Genomic DNA, 21237 nt, shown 5'->3' with positions numbered 1-21237 from the left:
TCAATGGTATCTGAACCATTAATGCAAGCATAGAATGCTTCGGCAAAAGGCTCATCCTTGCCCAACATATTCCCTAATTTTGTCCTTGCAACCCGGAAGACGTGCCACTTGCAACATCTGTGTGTTGAATCTGGAAATACCATTGAGATGGATGTAGCCATTGCCTAGTCTTGATCAGTCATAATGTTCAACGGATGCTCATTATTCATTGGCAACATCCATTGCTGGAAGACCCACTTGAAAGTTTCGATGGTCTCATCATGCAACAAAGCACACCCCAAGCAAACAATGTGTGTGTGGTTGTTAATGCCAACAGTCGGAGCAAAGGGCAAGTTGTAGCGATTTGTGCAGAATGTGGTGTCAAAAAACACACAATCTTTATACTTTGGATACAAGGCCTTTGTTCTCCCATCAACCCAGAAAAGCGCACTAACAGCTCCATCTTCTTCTAGCTTCGAGAAAAAGAAGTTGGGATTCTCCACTTGTATTCTCTTAAAGAACTCGATTGTCAGCTCCAAATCACGCTCTGACAGGCCACTTCGCAGCTTTGCTCTTGCATTTGTCACATCAGTCTTCACATACGGCAAACTCCTTGTATCGTAACACCGTGCATCCCCAAGCAAGCCCATCATATTAGCCGTTGATATGTTGCGATAGTGCAGCGAAGTGATGTACTGCATGTCTGCATCCGGGGTCTTTCTGTGAGAGCGGCAAAATCTCCTACGCCCCCTTTGCAACATCAGCTGGTGTGTGTGATCGGCATCAAAAACTGTCACAACCCAGCTACCGTCTTTGAGGTTAACACCCATACGAGCCTTGCAATCATACTGTTCCAACCGGTTTCTTCGTCTCTTGTCGCTCACATCCATATAGATGCCAGCTTGCTTGCTTGGAGATTTTTTGTTACTAGCATAGCTCATATCAACATCATCACACTGATTTGTTGCAGCTCCGTCAGAAATGCTACCACCAACATTCTTCGAAGGATTTTTCTGTGAGTGTACGCACTCAAAAACTCTATAGATTAGAATGCGCTTCTGGTCTGAGCTATTTTTCCTACTATGCTTTGATGTCACAATGTGAGTTCCAAAGCCCGTCTTCGAGGCATATTCATTGTAAACACGTTGAGCTTCTTCAACATTGTCAAAAAACATTCCAACAAAAGGGACAACTGGCTGTGATGATATATCTTCATCTGGTTCATCAACAAGTGTTGCAGCATTTCCATTGGCATTATCACTAGCCACACGGGCATTGCCATGATTTCGAGCTACACCATCCATGTTCAACTGCAACGAATCGTCACTATCATTTCCCGGAGTATCATTCAGATCAATGTCATCATCTTCTTCTTCGTGCACAAAATTTTTCATATCATCATCAAGGAAAATAGATGGCTCCACAGCAACATTCTGCAACAAAATCAGCACCCAAGTCATTTTTTGCTGCGTGAAAAAATATGCAAAAAGCGCGAACAAAAAAAGTGGACGCAGCATGTCAATCACAATTCCAAAACAATTCCTGCATGCAGCATTTTAGGATGTAGCATGCAACATCCAGCAAGTAGCATGTAGCAAGTGCAACACATACTTGTAACATTTTACTAGCAGACAGCAGGAAGATGCTAGCATTAATTGACAACATCTCCGAAACATTACACAAAAATCACACACAAGTATGTTGAGAACATCTCTTTTTAATCTCACGCTCATCAATTGAAATCAAAGGTTTGCAATATTTTTTTTCTGAACAAAAGGATCTAGGATTTGCAATTGGAATTCATACTAGATCAATTTCATCCCGGTCATGCCGTGCTGCATCTTGGAAGACCACATCAGGGTTGTAGTACCTTTGTAGCATCGGTCCACTACCACCAGGGCCTTGACGCCTCAGGGGACTTCGGCCATGAACGGCAGCGGAGCTCGAGCCCAAATCCATGGCGGCAAGGAGGTCATGACGTATGTAAGACATGATTGAAGCAATCCCAAGGCCGCTTGATAGGTGGGGGAGCCCCTCCTCGACGTGATTCAGCCGCGGGGAACGAAAAACAGGCGGATCCAGCCGCCGCGGATCGGGGACGGGCAGACGCGAGGGGATCCAGCTCTCCTCTTTTCCTTGTTGTGGCTGTTCGTACACGGTCGCTACAAACCTGTTCTTTTTTTGCTGCAACGGTTGCTTCGATACAGATATGCGCGCAGATCTAACAGTCAACGCAAACCGCATCGGACGGTTGGGCCTCGACCGGCCCAACAGTTGGGCCGGTGCGCCGGCGCGGATCGCTGCCCAATGTTGAAGCAATGTCCATCCAACGCTCGGTGCATCGACTGAGACAAGTCTCAGAAGACTGAGATTTAGCACAATCGTTCAAATAACATGGCCATGGTGGCCTATCAGCATTGCCACCGTATACAACCACAACCATGACGACATGACACTGTGTTTTAACAAAAAAAAAATCCTAAGAATTAGCTTTTTTTGGGGGAGGCGTTAACATAAACATAGCTGTAACTAATAGGGGGTACTTTAAATAAATAATAATATCTTTTGGAAAAAGCGAACTGTAGCTCAGATTGTTAGGTTTCTCTTGGTGAAATTAGCCACCCAGGGTTTTAGTTCTAAACTTGGCTCTGGTACGTACATTTTTCTAGATTTATGTTACTTTTTTCAGCGATATTCGTCCAATGGAAGAAGACATTCTCGTCAACTATGAAAGGGCCTATGGTATCTGGGCAATCTTAAAAAAAACAGCAGGACTCTGCAGCATACACTTTATTAATTTTCACATAAATAATGCAGGAAGAAAGGACTGCACAAAGTGAAAACTACAACAACAATTTGAAGACCAACTTAAGCTAAAATTATCATATTTGTCAATAAAAAATAACCATCCATAAGCTCACAAACTATTGATAATTTCTTAATACGCCCGAGAGCTCTGCGGCATACACTTGACACGGCAATATATAACTTTCTCAATCAGAAACTTTAGGCCAGCCCCGCAAAGTTACCCTTGACACAGCAATATATAACTGACCATGTGAGAAACCATGCTCGTGTAAGTAAACACAAAGTTCTGATAACATCTAATCCTGACCTTTATTAATAGTCCTAGCATAACATAATCGAAAGGTGAAAGTGACAATGTAGAAGTGTAAAAGCCCACTTGAAAGAGGTAATAAACAATTTAGTCACTAACATTTACGTCTACTAAAATAGAACCAAAAACTAAATAAAACCACAAACTATGCAATGCTTACTATCAAAAGAGTAAAAATGAGAAACCATGCATAATGCACATGTACTTGGTTCAATGGGACATGATATATAAAGATAATATGCAACAAATAAGCTCTACAAATGTGTATAAACTCGTCATCAGTCCCTCTCGCAAAGCTAGGGCTCGGGGTGAAAACCCTTGACCGTCTTCTCGATCTCGACGGCGGCGACGCGTTGCGTCGTCTCCCTCCAGAGGGCTTCGAGCCCAATTTACCTTTGGTGTACCGCATCCTCATCATGGACATTTTAGGATCCTGCCTTGAGGCTTCATCGGCTCTGGCGTGGGCGGTCACACTTGCTTCCTTATCTTTTATACGGGTCCTGGTTGGCACTACTTGCGATCCTCATTATCCATAGGCAGGTTCGGGCTCCACGTTCTGGATCGGAAGGGCAACGGGACCTCTCCGCGAAATCTTGGTGTAAGTGACGCAATGAGGTCCAACGATTTTCATTGGTGCTGAGTCTTCTTCCTTATCGGTACTCTAGGTTGCTTTATGGTAGGATACGGATTCCAATGTATTCTTGTTTTCCTTTTATCTGTTTAGTAGTAGGATATCATCATCACCTTGTACCGGTTTGGTTGTGTTGTTTTATATATAGAGCAGAATGGAAGCCTTTTTGGCGGAACAAGTCATACAATCTAGAATTTTCTGTTTGGCTATCTATACACTAGAAACTGGTAGAACATATGAGTTAAATATTTCTACCAAGATTTTTGCAAAAAAAATATTTCTACCAAGATGTTGAAAGATAAAATTAATATATGTGTGTGCAGACAAATAATATAAATACAATATATGGATGCATCCGTCACAAATTTATTCACTAAGACAAGCAATCTTTAATCTTTTATTTTTCTCACAAATGGTATCACTTGGTTGAAACATATTTTTAGAGTTAGGGTCCCATTTTTCATAGAGTATCTAGCAAACCACAAGTGTGTTTTTCAGGGACCAACATTAAAACTAAATAAAAATAAAGATATTAATATTTAAAAAGAGCATCATGTGGTTGAATGTGCAAACTAAGTGAAATAAAAACTATATTTGGTAAGATTGTAGTGTAATAGAAATAAATCATAAAAATGTATAAAATTATACCATAAATTCTATTTGTTTTAATACAACATGGAATTAAGGACTTACCCTCCTCGAAATAAATCTAGAGTTCATCAATTATTAATACTAGATTTTGACATTCAAGAAACATAACTAAGATCGCACCAAATTGAAATGTATCCAACATGAAAGTTCTTCGTGTCGTCAAAACAAACGACCTTGAATTTTTCGTCATTTTTTTCGAGATCATATGCAATCTCCGAATCAAAAATCGTGACCTCCGCGGAAACCTACATTCCTAACAGAACGTTTACAAAAGTGGGCGCAGAAAACTTGATTTTCAGTATATTTTTTTACGTATTTGCTCACACGAATACGACCAAGATGATTTCAACTTGAATTCGGCTCAACATGAAATTTGTTCGTCTCATCGAGAAGAACAAGTTAGATTTTGGGATTACCTCAAGCCGAGGTCGTGTGCAATCTTCAAAACCAGTATAAGAGGGCTATTTTATACATATTGAGCATGGAGCCTCCGGATCTACTTGTTTGAATTAGGTTAGAAGTTGACATATTTGGTAGAATTTGAGTCCTTTTCTGGTACGGAAAGTCCAGCTGCCTCATATATCGATGAGAGTGATGGCCGATTGAAATAACACACAATCGTTAAATCCATATACCAAATTCTATTCTTGCTTATCTCTCTCCCTCATTTTCTTCTCCCCAATCTTCGTTGTTCTTTGTGTTCGACAACAACAAACCTTGAGGCCTTAGGGGCAATAAGCTCGACTAGGGCAGCCCATAGCCACCGCATGTCGATACAGGGTTCCTTCCGAAAAGAACTTGTCGACATGTCTTGAGTATAACGCTCCCATCGACATTCCTCCATCGATCTTGTCTTGTGTACCGCACTCAACATCAGGGTACCGCACTCAACGTAGATGCGTCTAGAAACACACAAATATATATACAATATATGGTTGCATCCACCACAAATTCATTTGAGGAGGCATGCAATCTTTAACCTTTTATTTTTCTCATATATAAGATCACTTGGTATGAGGCAGTATCCAAAATATCATGAAGTTCAGCAATAAAATCCATTTTAAGTTCAGGATCAGCATAACCATAAACTATCACCAAATGCCTAATAAAACCATCATATTTGTTTTTAAGAGTAGCTTTAATGGAAAACCTATTATTAATAAAACCCAATCACCTCAAATAAATTTCTCCTAAGACCCAAAAGGACCCCCCCCCCCAGAAGTATTAACAACATGTAAATATTTGGCCCTGTCAATAGCTTTAAGAAAACCTTCAGATAAATCTCTCTTTTAGTCTCTTGAAACCCAATAAAATCAGGATTGGATTGAGTAATTGTTTCACATAGGCATTGAATTTTCCCAGGTTGACCAAGACCTCTAATATTCCAAACAAGACCTACCATGGATCAAGCAATTTTGAAGGGGTGGGATAGGCCACAACGCTTGACCTTAGTTAAGACAATAGGGGTTCTCCTCAGGGCATCAGCAGTGCCCACTGGCTTGAAGGAGCAAGCACCCACTGAGGTCCCAACTAACTCATTTTGATCTAGTTCTAGGGTATCAGGAAGAACAATCTCAGGGTTATAATTGGCAAAAGCCAAACATCTTTCTTTTTCCCCAACAATCAAATCATCAATGACATAATTCTTTTGAGCCTCATCCCCACCAATGCATTGATCTATTTTATTCATTTGGTCATATAGAATAGCATGATCATTATTGGAGAGGGATTTACCTTTGAAAGTCTTTTTTATCTCCAAATTTTGTTTTCTCTTGTAAACAACAGCTTTTTCCATGATGTTCACATTACCATGACCCCTAGTAGTAGGCTTCTGCACCAGGACAGGTCCCCATTTGGAATTTTTACCAGGAGTTGGTCTGGTCTCTTGAGCTTGGTTGAGAGTCTCTAGGAAGGATCTCTTCAAAGTGATGGACTGAAGCACCTGGACAGCTTCAGGGGGAAGAATCCCAAGCTCCTCCTCATTAACTTCCTCTTCATCAGACTTAGAAAAGTCTACAGACTTAAGAATGTCCTCGCAACATTTCATACTTCTAGATTTTCACCAGCTTTTATCTTTTCCATATCTTCCTCCACAAGAGAAGGTGTGTCAGAGATACCCACCCCTGGAAGAAGGACATGAGGGGGTAGGTATCTTTGCAGGAGTGAAAGTCAGGTGTTCCACGGAAAGAAAACCCTTTGAAGCAGCCCCATTAGAAGATGTGTCTATTTTTTCCTTATCAGAAACAATACATTCCATGACAAAGTTCTCGTGATCAGAGTTAGAGCAGAACTCAACAAGTTGGTTCCCTCCACTTTTTTAGATTTACCATGTTTTGGGAAATTAGCTTTATCCAGCTCATCAATAGCTGCATCTCCATCTAGCAGATCCTCAGATAAGTCATCTTTTTGAGTATTCTCATTACCACCTCCTTGTTCCTCTTCAACACCTTCTTCCTCTTCATCTGCATCATCTTCAATATCAATGACAAAATCAGCACCACCTGCTTGTTCAAACCGTTCCACAGTAAAGCCCAGCAAGAACAACTTCTTTTTCATTTCAATCAGCCTCTCAAAAGGAATCTTAGTAGGATCTCTACACGCAATTTTAACTCTAGCATCCTCAAAGAAAGTCTTAAACATTCCAGTCCAATCTACATCTCTTAGCACACCAAAGAGATATGCAATCTGGGCAAAAACTTTCCAAGTGCACCACTTTGGTGGAATCCCTTCAATCAAAACCCAAGCTTCAATCAGCTCCCCAAAAGGGTCACAAGCACCTTTCCCTTCAGTCAAAGTGACAGAAACATCTTGGGGTAAACAAAAGGTAGGCAACTCTATGAGATCTTCAACTTTCTTCCATGGGGGAAACCTCACCAAGAAAGTCTTGCTTGATAAACCCCAAATTTGCCAAGGCCATTGTCTAGTCTTGCAAAAAGTAGTAGTCAAAAGAGCTAACAACATATCTTTATCCACTTCACCTTTAAGAATGTTCACCATAGCGCAGATCTGGAAGTTCAACCAGTTGGATTCATTAGCTATAGGTACATCCACATGGTAGAAACCAAGACCCCTTGCCCCACTGCCAAAGAAAGCAGCAGTGGGTTCAACCTTAGACCATGCAGTACAATTGTTAACATTGTGGTTCTGTTGGCAAATGAAGCATGATTTTGGCTTGACACAATTACCCACATAGTGACCTGGGCCTCCACAGTTAAAGCAGATCATATCCTTATACCCTGGATCTAGTAAATGCTCAATTTCTACCTCCATAGACTGAGAAGATTGTACTTGGGAGGAAGTAGTCGTAGATGTTGTGGATTTGGTAGGCTTTGGGGTAGGAACATGGTCTTTGGAGGGCAGGGCAGATGGCTTCTTACGCCCTCCATAGGAATTGGACTTCTGCACGACTGTCTTCGAGGGGTCAGTTGTGCCAGAGCTGGTTCCACTAGTTCGCCGATCCGACATCATCAGACCTCGCATCACTACCGTCGCAAAAGACAGAGATCCGTGGCCCAAACCCTCTCTTGATACCTTGATGGTTCGTGGTAATGGATCGAAGGCGTGACAGGAAGTAGGGTGGCAATCAGTTGCAGAAAACTACCTAGACTCGATCAAATCCTTCCGGATCCAGGAAGTGAACCCAAAGGAGGGGCAGCTCGAGGGGGTGGGCGTGGAGGTTGGCGGCGGAGGATGGAATGAGCCAAAGTTGGCCAAAGTGCTTCTCAATATATTCTAGGTCATTCCTCTCACGCGAAAGCATAAACTAGTAGTTCGTTTTCCTCATGGGGTCACGCACCCTGGAAGTGGGGCCCGCCATGACCGGGGAGGATGGAGAGGACGAACTTTGAATTGGCTCGACCCCTTGGACAACAGATTTTCGACAGATTTTGAATTAAACTCATCGTTCGTGACCGTAGAAACGGCCTTAGAACAAATCGGACTACGCAAAACGCAAGGGAGACCCTTGAAACCACTCTATCAGATTCGTAAGGTTGTAAAACTAGGGTGCTAATTAGGCTTTTAAATTGATTTCTGTGTAAAAGAAATTCCAGCAGACGAGCATGCAACGAAGAATTCAAATGGATAGAATGCATACCTCCCTCACCCGGCCAGGGAGGGGCGCCGGTCCCTTCACTGGTGGCGGCGGGGCAGACGCACCCTGAACAGGACGAATTCCAGAGGAATGCTGGCAATCCCCTCCACCGACGGCGGCCTGATGTTGAGTCGAGATGGATTCGTCGTCCTGAAGTACGCTCACCTCGCCGCCTGGATTGGATCTGGGGATTCGGCCTCCTAGATCGCCTAGAAGATGAGCTCCGCATCCATGCAGCCGTCGTCTCCTATGAAGCGCGCGCCCTCGTCGAAGTTCGCATAGCAGATGATGTTGAGATGGATGTCCCCCCACCCGTCCCTATCGGGGAACCGCTCTAGCACCACCTGTCGCATCTCCCGTCGAGCCTCCGGCGAGTTGTTGTCGATCTGGGGCGGCGGAGTCACCCCTGGAGGTGGTAGCCCCAGTGGCTCGGCCACCCGCGTCGCCGGCGCAAGCCGGCGGATCTGAAGCCCGCGACGGCGCGCCCCTACCATGAGAGCTAGTAGGTGGAGACTGTGGGTGAGGAGGACTCGAACTAATGCGGAGTAGGTGGGGGAGGCGAGCTGAATGGGGATTTTGTCTCGCTTCGATCTCATCGCCCGAGGAGGGGGAAGGGGGAGGGGGGAGAGCCATCTTCTCCTCGAAATCTGCTACCGAGTTGGTTGACTTATTTGTAGGGACATAACATGCTCTAACTTACGACTCAAGTATCTAAAGGTTTTTTTTCCTTATCTTACTTCAGCCCCGACCTTATGTGGATGTCACAATCACGTTTTGACAAAGGAGACACCATGGTTGAGAATAAGATGAGCCATTCTAGCTCATTGAGACTTTGGGCTTAGAACTTCTCGGCTTAGAGTAATCTCAGAGCGTGGTGATGAGGTCAAAGTTGTGGTTATTGCACCTCACAGTGGTTTTTTTGTGCGCCGGTTCATGATCCCTTTTGGACCTGCACGAGAAGATGAAGACTAAGTCAACATGCCCTCGTGGTTTTTTTTTTTTTTTTGCCAACTCAGCCCAACGGATGGGTTTAACCGGTTAGTGACGTAATCAAAGCAATTAGCATTTAGGTTAGTGTTTTTTTGTCATTGTCAGTGTCCTGTGTGTGGTGCTTTTTGTCTCAAATTGTAAAGTGGTGGTTTTTTGCTAATGACGCATGTATTGTAGTGATTTTATAGATTTAACTCCCCGTGCTATTTGTTGAGTATCGCGATTATTAGGAAAGCTAGGATAAGGTAGGATATTATTCTACCTTGCCTTGTACTCCAAAATGATCATGTACTCCTATATATATATATGACCACGAGGCTCAAGCAATGAATCAACAATTCCACCAATCCCTCTCTCTTCCTTCTAACATGATATCAGCCTACCGATCCAAACCATAGCCACTGTCGCCGCTTCCGTCCTGCGCACCGCCCCCGGGGCAGTCAGCCTCCATGACCGCCGCCGGGGTCCGCGCCGCCCGTACCTAGGGTTTGTTCGCCGGTCGTGTTGGCCGGTTGCCCTAAAGAGTCTTTCCTGATCCTTTGATTTAGGTTTTTCTCTTTCTCGACGGTCGCTTTGATCGGCATTTACTTTTTATTTTCCGATCTTAGACGGTTTGCGTAGCCCGCCACCACCGTCGACATCTGCGCTTCTACTCCAACCTTATGGCGCGTCTCGTTCCTGTTGAAGGCTGTCGGTGTTAGCGCATCTCACTCCATCAATATCTTCATCATCCATCAAGAACGACTGCATCACAACATCTGAGGCTGGTTGGGCTGCACACCAGCTGTGGCGGCCGCTCGCGGCGTTGCATTAGCTCTTCACGGCGTGCATGAATCGTGCATGTATGCTTGCATACCTAACACTCTTGTACAACCGCGCGATGCATGTCCCCTGTACCTCGTCGAGTTCGTTCACGTCTTCTTGATCTGGCTAGCCATGTCCGGTATGATCAACCGCATGCGCGTACTTCCACCGGATCCCTGAAAATAATCACCGAATACAGCGTGTCTTTTCATCGATCGAGCAATGGACTGCCGCTGCATCGCCCCATCAGGCCGCGGTATCGCCGCCTCGTGATTCTTCCTGCGGCTGCATCGACCCGCAAGCCGCCGCTACACCGCCTCTTTAGGCTGTAGCGCCGCCGAACGCGGTCACCGCCGCCACCTGAGGCCGTCCCCACGGCATCACCGACCCATGCATCACCGCTGCCCCGCCCCTTCGGGCCGTAGCGCCGCGGTTCGCGGTCCACGCCGCCTCCCCGAGGTCTTTCCGTCGTCGCCCCGACCCGCCTACCGCCGTTGCGTCACCCCTTCAGGCCGTAGTGTCGCGGCCCACGGTCCATTCCGCTGTCCCCGCGCCTTGACTTCCCGTGGTATGCGTCGCGCCGCCTCCATTGGCGCGGGAATGCCACCGTCTACGCCGGTTTTCGTCACGCTGACGGGTTTCTCGCCTACTTCGAGCACCGCTGCCATGCTACTAACCTAGCTGCCGCCACCGCTGTCGCTCTTCTTCGGCCATCGCCGCCCGTCCACCTCCTTCGTCTTCATCCAGCACCAGCCTGTCGCCAGCGTCGCCGTCATCTACCCCGACCACTTCATCTACTACGACAACCGCGGGCAACATCAGCCCCGCGCTGATTGGCACATCAACCGTCGTCAAGTCTTCCTCTCTGCTGGCCCTCCGACTCCTTGACATGGCGCATTGCTCGTGGAGGTCCCTCGTTTACGCATGCCGGTACTAGCAACACCGACGCGTGCCTTCATCCACGACGTGTTCCCGGGTCTGGCAAGCCTGGTGCGGCGCTACGTCAACTTCGTCTTCGTCCGTCTACGCATGCCCGGCGCTGGCAACACCGGTGCATGCATTCGTCTATGACGTGTCCCACTACTAGGGAAAAGCCTAGCAGCAGCGCAGGTTTTGGGCCTATTAGTAGCACGGGGGCCGGCGCTACTAATAAGGCGCTACAGCTAATGTATAGCAGTAGCGCGGGTGCCACCCGCGCTACTACTAATTTTTTATTTTTTGAATTTTTTCAATAAAAATTCGATTTTTTTCCTCTAATTTTCAAATTTCTGAATTATTTTAACCTCCAATCTCTAATCACCCCTCATTGCTGCTCAATTTAATCTCTAATCACCCCTCATCATTCCAAATCATCTAACTTCCCGGACGGTCACCCATCCTCTCACTACTCCAGCCTGAGCACGCTTAACTTCCGGGTTCTATTCTCCCTCGTTTCCAAGTCTGCACTTGTTGTTTTCCTGACAATAGTAAAATATCAATCCTATTAACCTCAGGAATTTAGCTTGAGCATGAAGTCACACATTTCACTGTTTGAGTTTGAAACTATTGTTCTAAAAAATAACACTAATATTTCTTGAATAATTAGTTTGACTAATGTTTGACCACAGTTTGACCATAATTTGACCAGATTTGACCAAAATTCAAAAAAATTGAAATAATTATTTAGTAACACTAATATTCTTGAATAATTAGTTTGACCATAGTTTGACCAGATTTAACCAAAAAAACTGAAATTTGATGAATTTTTTTGCCTCAAGATCTTAAAAGCCCCGTAACTTTTTTTTGTTAGGTTTTTGAGGATTTTGAAAATGTTTAACGGGGTTCCCCGGATTAAATTTGGATGTAACTTTTCGAGTAGATAATTTTTCATATAAAAAAAATTTCATCCGAGTTAGTATGCAAAAGTTATACCCATTTTTACAAATTCTCGAGAGATTTTGCAAATAAAGTCAAAATTGATATTTGCAAATTTTCCCAACAACTAGACCACATATCACATGGGAAACTTATTTTCTTTTATTTTTTTGACATTTTCATCATTTTCTTTTATTTTTTTTTAAACTGAAAAGGCGATCCACCGGGGGGGTAGAGTTTGAAACCCAGTATTTAGTAGTAGCGCGGGTTTTTACCCCTCGCTACTACTATGGCATGTCCCCGAGGGGCATGGTTGAGACCGATTAGTAGTAGCGAGGGGTAAAACCTTAGTAGTAGCGCGGGTTTATAACCATCGCTACTACTATGGCATGGTTCAGGGGCACGGTAGAGACCACTTAGTAGTAGCGAGGGGTAAAAACCAACGCTACTGCTATCAACTTAGTAGTAGCGAGGGTGAGAAACCCGCGCTACTACTATGGCATGTCTCGGGGGGCACGATAGAGACCGCTTAGTAGTAGCGAGGGTTAAAAACCCGCGCTACTGCTATCAACTTAGTAGTAGCAAGGTTTAAAAACCTGCGCTGCTAGTAAGTAGCAGTAGCGAGGGTTTTTAACCCTCGCTACCAGCAAGCGTCTGTGTATGAGCTTTTCCCTAGTAGTGTCCCCGTGTCTGGCAAACCCGGTGTGACGCTTTGTCAACACCTTCTTCTTCCCGACACACCACTACTTCGACACCACTGCACCCATGACTACTCGGCGCCTCCTTTCGCCCGCGGCTCCACGGCGACATTCTCGACACCGGCTCCCCGACTTGACATCGACCACGGCATTCTTCGCATGGCTATCTCGACCACGGCTACACCACCCTATGCTCTCGGCTACCTCGACAAACGGCACAAAGGGCTACCGCCTTGCTTGAGCAACCTCGTCGGTTGCCCCTCCAGCCACGACTTCCGCGATGCGTCGGCCGTTACGACTGGGGGGTGGGGGGGGATCCGTCGGCTTGCCTTAGGATTATTCTTCAGTCTCACTGTCTGCATCGCTACCGTTGTGACTGGGGGGGATGTTGAGTATCGCGATTATTAGGAAAGTTAGAATAGCGTAGGATATTATTCTACTTTATCTTGTACTCCAAGATGATCATTTACGCCTATATATATGCCCCCGAGGCTCAAGCAATGAATCAACAATTCCACCAATCCCTCTCTCTCCCTTCTAACTATTACTGTAGATCCACTTCACTCATGCTGCGTCCAAAGCATGAATAATTCCACGCACGACGACCAGTCCAATATTGCCATGTGACGTGGATTACATGCATCTTCCTTCTTTGAAGCAAAAGAAAAAAAAATGGTAGTATGTTGAACCACGCTACACACGAAACATCACTTTAGTTTTCCCCTTTGGTCAAACACGTAGGACGAATCAGAGGATCGGACGGGGACATCGAGCAGTATAACAACTCGTGCATGATTGCTCCGATCCCGGCACGGCGCAGACCGTGGATCCTTTCCACTCTGCTCCACTCCCTCCCTTGACTCCCTCCGTGTCACCAACCAAACACCATTTCTAGCAAGCTCAAGCACCATCCAATACCAAGCTACGTACCAAGAGGAACTCGGCAGAAGAGACCTCATCGGCCGATGATGGCGCCGCGACGGAGCGCCGCGGAGACAGCGGACGCGGACCGAGCGCGGCTGCACCAGCTGGGGTACAAGCAGGAGCTGAAGCGCGGGCTCAGCGCGGTCTCCAACTTCGCCTTCTCCTTCTCCATCATCTCCGTGCTCATGGGCGTGACGGCCACGTACAACACGGGGCTGCGCTACGGCGGGCCGGCGTCCATGACGCTCGGGTGGCTGGTGGTGACGGTGTTCAACGGCTGCGTCGCGCTGTCCATGGCGGAGATCTGCTCGGCCTACCCGACCTCTGGCGGGCTCTACTACTGGAGCGCCAAGCTCGCCGGCAAGGAGTGGGCGCCTCTCGCCTCCTGGGTCACCGGCTGGTTCAACATCGTGGGACAGGTACGTCGCCTCCAACTTCATAGGATCCTTTCAGTGTTAGACCATTTTTGGCTGCAGCTGCTTCTAGTGCCACTACCACAAGAGTTTATCAAATCTTTCATATAAGAAGATAAGATGAATCTTCCATACAAATATTCTAGTGGTAGTCAACTTACTCCTTTAGCAGCCAGACGCATGTGGAGTCCTGACAGCCGGCCGACTGATGCAGTGAACTCATACTTGAAAAAAGTAGTAGTAGTGACAGTATATTTTCGTAATATAAACTATCCGCAACGTTGCTGACACGTCTCCTGTTTTGACTTAGTGGGCGGGCACAACGAGCGTGGACTTCTCGCTGGCGCAGCTCATCCAGGTGATCATCCTGCTCGGCACCGGCGGGGCCAACGGCGGCGGCTACCTGGCGTCCAAGTACGTGGTGCTGGCCATCTACGGCCTCATCCTCGTCCTGCATGGCCTCATCAACAGCCTCCCCATCCGCTGGCTCTCCTGGTTCGGCAAGCTTGGCGCATTCTGGAACGTCGCCGGTATGCATGTGTTGATACTTTGATCCTTGTTTTGTCTATTTGTTATGACATCGTTAACTCTACCCATACTACTGATAGTATGATCTAATTCCCCCGTTTTAAAGTGTAGTGCATATTTCGTTTTCTAGTGTAGTGCATATTTTATTCTACCTCCGTTCTACATACGAAGTAAAATAAGTGAATTTACGCTCTAAAATATGTTTATATGTATCCGTATGTGATAGTTCATTTGAAATCTCTAGAAACACTTATATTTAGGAACGGATGGAGTAGAAGTCAAGCATGTCTATATTTGATAAATTGATCTAAGTCAACGTCCACAATACGAAATTAGTATCATTAGATCCATCAATCAGTGTTACTTTAAATTTTATTTATTTAGTATTTCAGATGTTGATGATTTATTCTAGAAACTAGGTCAAACATATACATGTTTGACTTTTAAAAACCTAATAATATGCGCTAGTACATCATGGAATAGAGGGAGTATATATATGTAAGCAATTATCATCTTCTTCTTTTATGTATCCAGTTTTTGTTCAGCCCTTGGACTGTTAGTCGATTCAAGACTTGGTCACTGAACTGGAATGACATTTTGCACCAAACTTTTGAAAATTGGGTGAATTTAGTCATAAAAAACAGGCAAAGTGGTATTCCCCTCGTGGTCATTTTGCTGACATGACATAGTCAGCAAATAGCTAAAATATCACAAAATTTGGAAGAAAAAGGTAGAGCATGAGGACATTTAGAAAAAAATATAGAAAGGTAGGGGGAAATAACTTTGTTGATATCGGGGAATTGGTCCTTGGCATGGTTTGGTATCTGAAAAAACAAGGAAATGCTATGGCATAATATTCTACAAACAAAACGATTCCATCAACTTTGTGTGCTGTCTCTTAACTTGGGAGGTGGAATTGTAAGAAATTGACTAAGCTCTTGAGAAATTTGTAGGTATCTTGGTGTTGGTGATCCTGATCCCGGCAGTTGCCAAGGAGAGGGCGAGCGTCGAGTTCATCTTTACGCACTTCAACACGGACAACGGCATGGGGATCCACAACAAGGCTTACATTCTTGCAGTGGGGTTGTTGATGAGCCAGTACTCCGTTCTCGGTTACGACGCATCTGCACACATGGTAGACGATGATGACCTTCTACTCTGCTGATCACTTAATTATCTACATACACATATGGTGACCTGATGGTATATATCCTTGCTTGCACTTGTACACATGTGGAGACCGAAGAAACCAAGGGCGCAGACAGAAGCGGGCCGATCGGGATCATCAGCGCGGTGGCTCTCTCGTCCATCTTCGGGTGGATCTACCTGGTGGCCCTAACGTCAGTGGTGACGGACATACCGTACTTGCTGAGCCCCGACAACGATGCCGGCGGGAATGCCATCGCCCAGGCTCTCTACACCACCTTCCATGAGAGGTACAACACCGGTGTAGGAGCGGTGGCCTGCCTCGGGGTCATCGCCGGTGCCATGTTCCTCTGCGGCATCGGGTCCATCACCAGCAATTCGAGGTAATTCGTAACCGGATCATAGTTGATGATAAGTTGGTTTAGTTTCTTAAGATGGTGACGCCTCTCAACTATCATGGCGCAGGATGGGTTACGCCTTCTCCCGGGACGGGGCGATGCCGTACTCGAATGTGTGGCACAGGGTGAGCAGGCACGAGGTGCCGTTGAACATGGTGTGGCTTTCCGTCGCCGTGGCATTTGCCATGGCCCTCACGGTACGTGACGGCACACAACTTTTCTCCCATGTGTCATCTCTAAACATACATAGCTTGGCGACTCATATTTTTGACATGTGTGTAAGTGCAGTCATTGGGGAGCCAGGTGGCGTTCCAGGCGATGGCGTCGATCGCGACGATAGGGTTGTACATCTCCTACGCGCTGCCCATCTTTTTTCGGGTGACGACGGCCCGGAAGTCGTTCATACCGGGGCCATTTCACCTCGGCCAGTACGGGATCGCCGTCGGATGGACCGCCGTGCTTTGGGTGGCCTTCGTCACCGTGCTCTTCTCTTTGCCGGTGGCGTACCCGGTGGCCAAGGATGACTTCAACTACACACCGGTGGCCGTCGGGGGCGTGTTGCTGCTCAGCATCGGGGCATGGGTGCTTCACGCGCGTTTCTGGTTCCAAGGGCCCATCATAAACGTTGACACGGTCTAGAACTTTGCATAATGTAATATTGGTTGCACATGAAAAGATAGACTGTTGATTAAAAAGGTGCACTAATAGGTTCCTTTGTGCGGCAGTGTTATCGTTACAAATCATTTACATATCAGGACAAGTTTGATAAAAGGTTGATAACCCACTTATATGACACTTTTGTCTATATCTCTACTCCTAATGTCTCAGTTGGTAGGTCGCGTTCCGGATTTTATTTTCGTCCCACCATTTTCGTCTGGTTTTTTTTCACTGGTTTTTTTTCGACGGTTTTCTCGTCCCTTCCCCGCACGTACCAAAAAACAGCCAGCGAGGCTCCCCTCGATCTATGTATTCTATCCTACGATCTCTCAAAGACGCCCCAACCCCCAATACGAGCCGCCACCGAGATCCAAGACGAGCCGCCGCCGAGATACGAGTCGATCCGCCGCCGCCGAGGACCGAGTGGAGCCGCCGCCGCCGCTGGCCAGGCTCTCCACGATGTGCGCGCCGGGGCGCCGCTCCCGCTCCCGAGCATAGCAGCAGTGGCGGAGCCCCGCCGCCGGCGAGCTCACTCTGGCGGAGGAGGGCGGGGGCGAGCTCGCCGTCTCCCTCGCGCTCAACATTCTCTTCTCCCACGCCGTCGCCCGCTTCACGGCCTACTTCGGCCTCATGCTCCCGCATCGACCGGCTCTTCGGCGCGGAGGACGTCCATCAGGCGGCGGGCGAGATCTCCGGCCGGGATGGGCCACTGCCTCCACCATCACCGCCTCTTCGTTGCCGCCGCCGCCGACATGTGCGAGGGATGCCTATCTTCTTCAAAGAACGAGATGAATGAAGGATGCAGAGGAGATAGGCTCCATGGCGTGTTCCTGCTGTAAAGCTCTCGACCTCTCGTACAGGTACACGTTTCTTCTTCACGCGAGTTTGAAAACACACATACTACCGCGAGCCGGAGATCCATCCACCCAGTTATGGATCCATCAGGTACAAGCCACTAGCCACCAGGTAATAGAGATTTCCTCTCTGATTTAGTTGGATTGGGGGAGGCTAGAGAGGCTTGCTTGTTGTTGTGTTTTCTGCGTGAGAGAGCAGAGAGAACTGAGAGATCACATGGATCCAGTGTACAGATGAGCTTTTGGTGTGGGGGTGGTGGTGGTGGTTGAGGTAGCAGGGAGAGGATGGTCACTAGATGGAAGAGTGCAGGGAATGTTGCTTGCTACTGCTACTGCATGTGCTATTGTGTTATTTTGTAATATTTCTGAACTGTTAGCGATATTGCCGCAGTGAGATGAGCTTATTTTGTAATATATGGTCTTTTCCAGTGCATTGCAAAACTAACTAATAGTTTGTGATCTGACACCCTGGTAACCTCATGATTGGGTGGTGCATGCAGGGCACACCTCCGAGCTAGCCGATGCTTAGTATACCAGTGTTCTGCTGCATCCGGTGCGACCTCAAAGAATACCTTCGTCTAGCTGGCCGTTGAGCACCTTAGGGACGACGAGGTGCAGTGCCTGGGGTGTAAGCAGTTCAACTACACGATGAAGTGAGTAAAGGGGTTAAGACGGTTGCGTTGTGCGTGCGCTGCTTGCTTGCTGGTGAGTGTCGCCTCTGTGACTAGGTGTTCTTTGTTGTCTATGCCCTCTGTAGTTTAAGGTGTTTGTTCTTTTATGCAATGCTCGCTCGCCCAAAGTATGTACGATCTTTACCATAGTACATTAGCTAGCTATAGGAGATGACATCTTTGTGCTTTTCTTCTTCCTGAACACGCATATGGATGTTTGTGCATTGGAACGGCATGTCTTTCGGATCAACTGTTCCCTGCTCTGACTTCGCCTTTTAATTTGACTGAATATCTACTTACGCTCTCCAAGATTGTTCCTGTGAGTTTCTTTAAAACCTATTTGTGCACCCAGCTAGATCATACAGTTGTTAATGTATGGAGTTTTTTATTGGGTCTGTTTATCTCAGGGCTCTGACGCGCCGATTTCGTTTAGACAATTTTTAGAGCCAGTATTTACTCCAGGGAATACTCTTTATATTGTTCAATCTCGGTGTAGGTCTAATTTCTCGGAAACAGTTTCAGTCAATGCTGGGCCGAAACCTCTTAAACTCATTAAGTAGCGTTCTTGGAGAGTTGAAATCTCATTTCATTGATGATGTATTGCGCTGCGTGTTGGTTAAGATGAAGCAAGGAGAAAACCATTGACGATGTATTGTGATGCATGTTTCAGTCAACTTGTTGGACAACTGTACACGTATGTGTTTTTTCAAGCCCACTGATTTCAGCCTCTCCGTCTCCTTCAAGCCGGTGAGTAATTAATTGGTTAACTGAACATACTATTTGAGAAGGGACAAGGGAAGAAACCTCAACTATTCCCCTTAGTTCATGTTGTCTCTACAATTTACAATTGTATATGTAGTGCTACCTGAATTAAATTCTGGCAACTAAGCTCATGCAGTGCTTAAGATTAAATGGGATATAATGGAAATGCAGATGAGAAGTTCAGGGATATTCCTGGGAGTGCCTATTATGTGGCTCCGGAGGTGCTGAAGCGGATATATGGAGCCGATAATTGCATATGGAGTGCTGGAGTTATACTCTACATTCTGCTGTCTGGCATTCCTCCTTTTTGGGCAGCAGGGCAGGTGCGTTCTCTGGCTGGTTATGTCAATCAATTTTGGGGCTGTGATGGATGCAAAGACTGGAAGGTGAATATAGTTATCCTACAGGAACCCTCCCTTGGTTTTAATTACCTGAGAATGAGTAAGGTCTATTTGATGTTGTTCTTCAAGGTTCTATTCATTTCTCATTTGATCCCTGGCCATCAATTTCTAACGGGGATAAAGAATTACTCCCTCCGTTCCTAAATATAAGACCTTTTAAATATTTTAATATGGACCACATACGAAGCAAAATGAGTGAATCTACACAATAAAAATGTCTATATACATCCATATATAGTCCCTATTGAATTATCTAAAATAGCTTATATTTAGAAACGGAGGGAGTACAACAAACGGGAGAATCAGACATAACTCTGTTATGTGAGTAGAGAACGTGAGTGCATATGCTTATTGGGGTCGGTCAACATGGTTCAGTTGGCATAACAAGCTCCAACGGACACAACTTTTCATGAATTGAATTGATTGAATGCCCTTAGTAAGTTCTCGATAGAATTACCTCTTCTTACAAGGATGAGAAACTTAAGTGTTTTTCATTTATTTTGTGCAGATCCTCCTGTGAAGCATAAATTTCATTGTATCCAAGGAGATATCAAATGCTGAAAACATGGGACTCAAAATGTATAGAGAGTCGGAGACACTGCTAAATTGTTATTTATGGGTGTCTACCAAATTCACTATCAACCACTGTTGTAGGACCGGCGGTATGTTAAAATTTATTTTGGTTTTATTAGTCCATGTAGAGTTGTTATGCTCAGCTATTGATTTGACACTTGTGATATCCAATTACACTCCTGTGGCTTGTATGTTGCTCGAAGATGCTCACAAGTCTGGTTGGGAACGTTAACCTTACTCTTAGGGACCATTATTTGAAACAGTACTCTGTCTACTACTCCCTCCCATGATATAGCTTTAAAAATGTTCTTATATTATGGGACGGCGGGAGTATATGCTAAGTTGTGTACTGTTGTATAGATATCTGATTTTGTTCATTTTGCATTAGGTTGGGAGGACATAGACTAAGAGCTATATATGATGATTCTACAAAAGATAATGTACTGGAAGACATGAGAACTTTTAGGATGCTACAGTGTAAAAATATTTGGAATATGGTATGGTTTGCCGGACCGGAACCAAAGCAAGAACGAGAAGGAGCTTAAGTAGGGCCATGTCGGGGTGTCGCCACAATAGGAAATTGTCGCTGGTGCTAGATACCAGGGGAACCAAAAAATCTTTTTTCTACAAAGGTAACGAACTTTTTGGGTCTAGAGGGACCAAGATGAGCAGGCCATCAACATCCTATTCCTGCTTATCTTTGTTTTCTTTGTATCTGTATTATTAATCTTGGTTTCAACTGGCGTGTTGAGTGCAATCTTCCGGGTGCAATCCTCAAATATGGGATGTCGTACTAGCCTTAATTCAACATCTGGAATGGCTTATGATGGCATGGAGTTCCATCATTTCGGCTGCTTGCGGCGGGGAGTGTGGCCGGTGCTTGCGGCAGCAGCGAAGCGGCGTGCGCGAGCGCAGTGTAGGCAGTGGCCAAAGGCTCATCGGCCGCTGCGAGTACGCCGTTGGCACCAGGTTCATGACATTGTAAAAAAAATCTTGATTCAATATTCTTTCGTCATTATTCCTCTTTCATGTTCTTGATCCTTGAAGATACTTGCTAGATTTCTAGCTGATATTTTTTGGTAGTATAAGCTC

At 45.8% G+C, this 21237-nt stretch overlaps 2 protein-coding genes across 4 annotated transcripts; both read left to right on the top strand.

Moving 5' to 3' along the window:
- The first annotated feature begins 13646 nt into the window (after positions 1-13646).
- LOC123066582 (amino-acid permease BAT1 homolog) lies at positions 13647-17020 on the top strand. Its single transcript, XM_044489635.1, has 6 exons — positions 13647-14161; positions 14466-14685; positions 15637-15818; positions 15923-16212; positions 16295-16424; positions 16516-17020. Exons 1-6 carry the CDS (start codon positions 13784-13786, stop codon positions 16864-16866), a joined length of 1551 nt encoding a protein of 516 aa, XP_044345570.1. The 5' UTR covers positions 13647-13783; the 3' UTR covers positions 16867-17020.
- An 856-nt stretch (positions 17021-17876) lies between these two features.
- LOC123066581 (calcium-dependent protein kinase 15-like) lies at positions 17877-20234 on the top strand. 3 transcript variants are annotated; one of them, XR_006431379.1, is made up of 4 exons: positions 17877-18443; positions 19080-19156; positions 19343-19494; positions 20081-20234. XR_006431379.1 is itself a non-coding variant. In XM_044489633.1 (2 exons), exons 1-2 carry the CDS (start codon positions 19321-19323, stop codon positions 20090-20092), a joined length of 249 nt encoding a protein of 82 aa, XP_044345568.1. In that variant the 5' UTR covers positions 19176-19320; the 3' UTR covers positions 20093-20228. The 3 variants fall into 3 exon arrangements, 1 of the variants encoding a protein (XP_044345568.1); XR_006431378.1 differs by lacking the exon at positions 19080-19156 and having other exon boundaries at positions 17891-18443; XM_044489633.1 differs by lacking the exons at positions 17877-18443; positions 19080-19156 and having other exon boundaries at positions 19176-19557; positions 20081-20228.
- Positions 20235-21237: the final 1003 nt, after the last annotated feature.

This window comes from Triticum aestivum, chromosome 3B (assembly GCF_018294505.1).
Source record: "Triticum aestivum cultivar Chinese Spring chromosome 3B, IWGSC CS RefSeq v2.1, whole genome shotgun sequence".
In the NCBI taxonomy this organism is placed as follows: domain Eukaryota; kingdom Viridiplantae; phylum Streptophyta; class Magnoliopsida; order Poales; family Poaceae; genus Triticum; species Triticum aestivum.
Note: the sequence above shows the minus strand (reverse complement) of the source record. Positions and strands in the feature narration are given on the sequence as shown.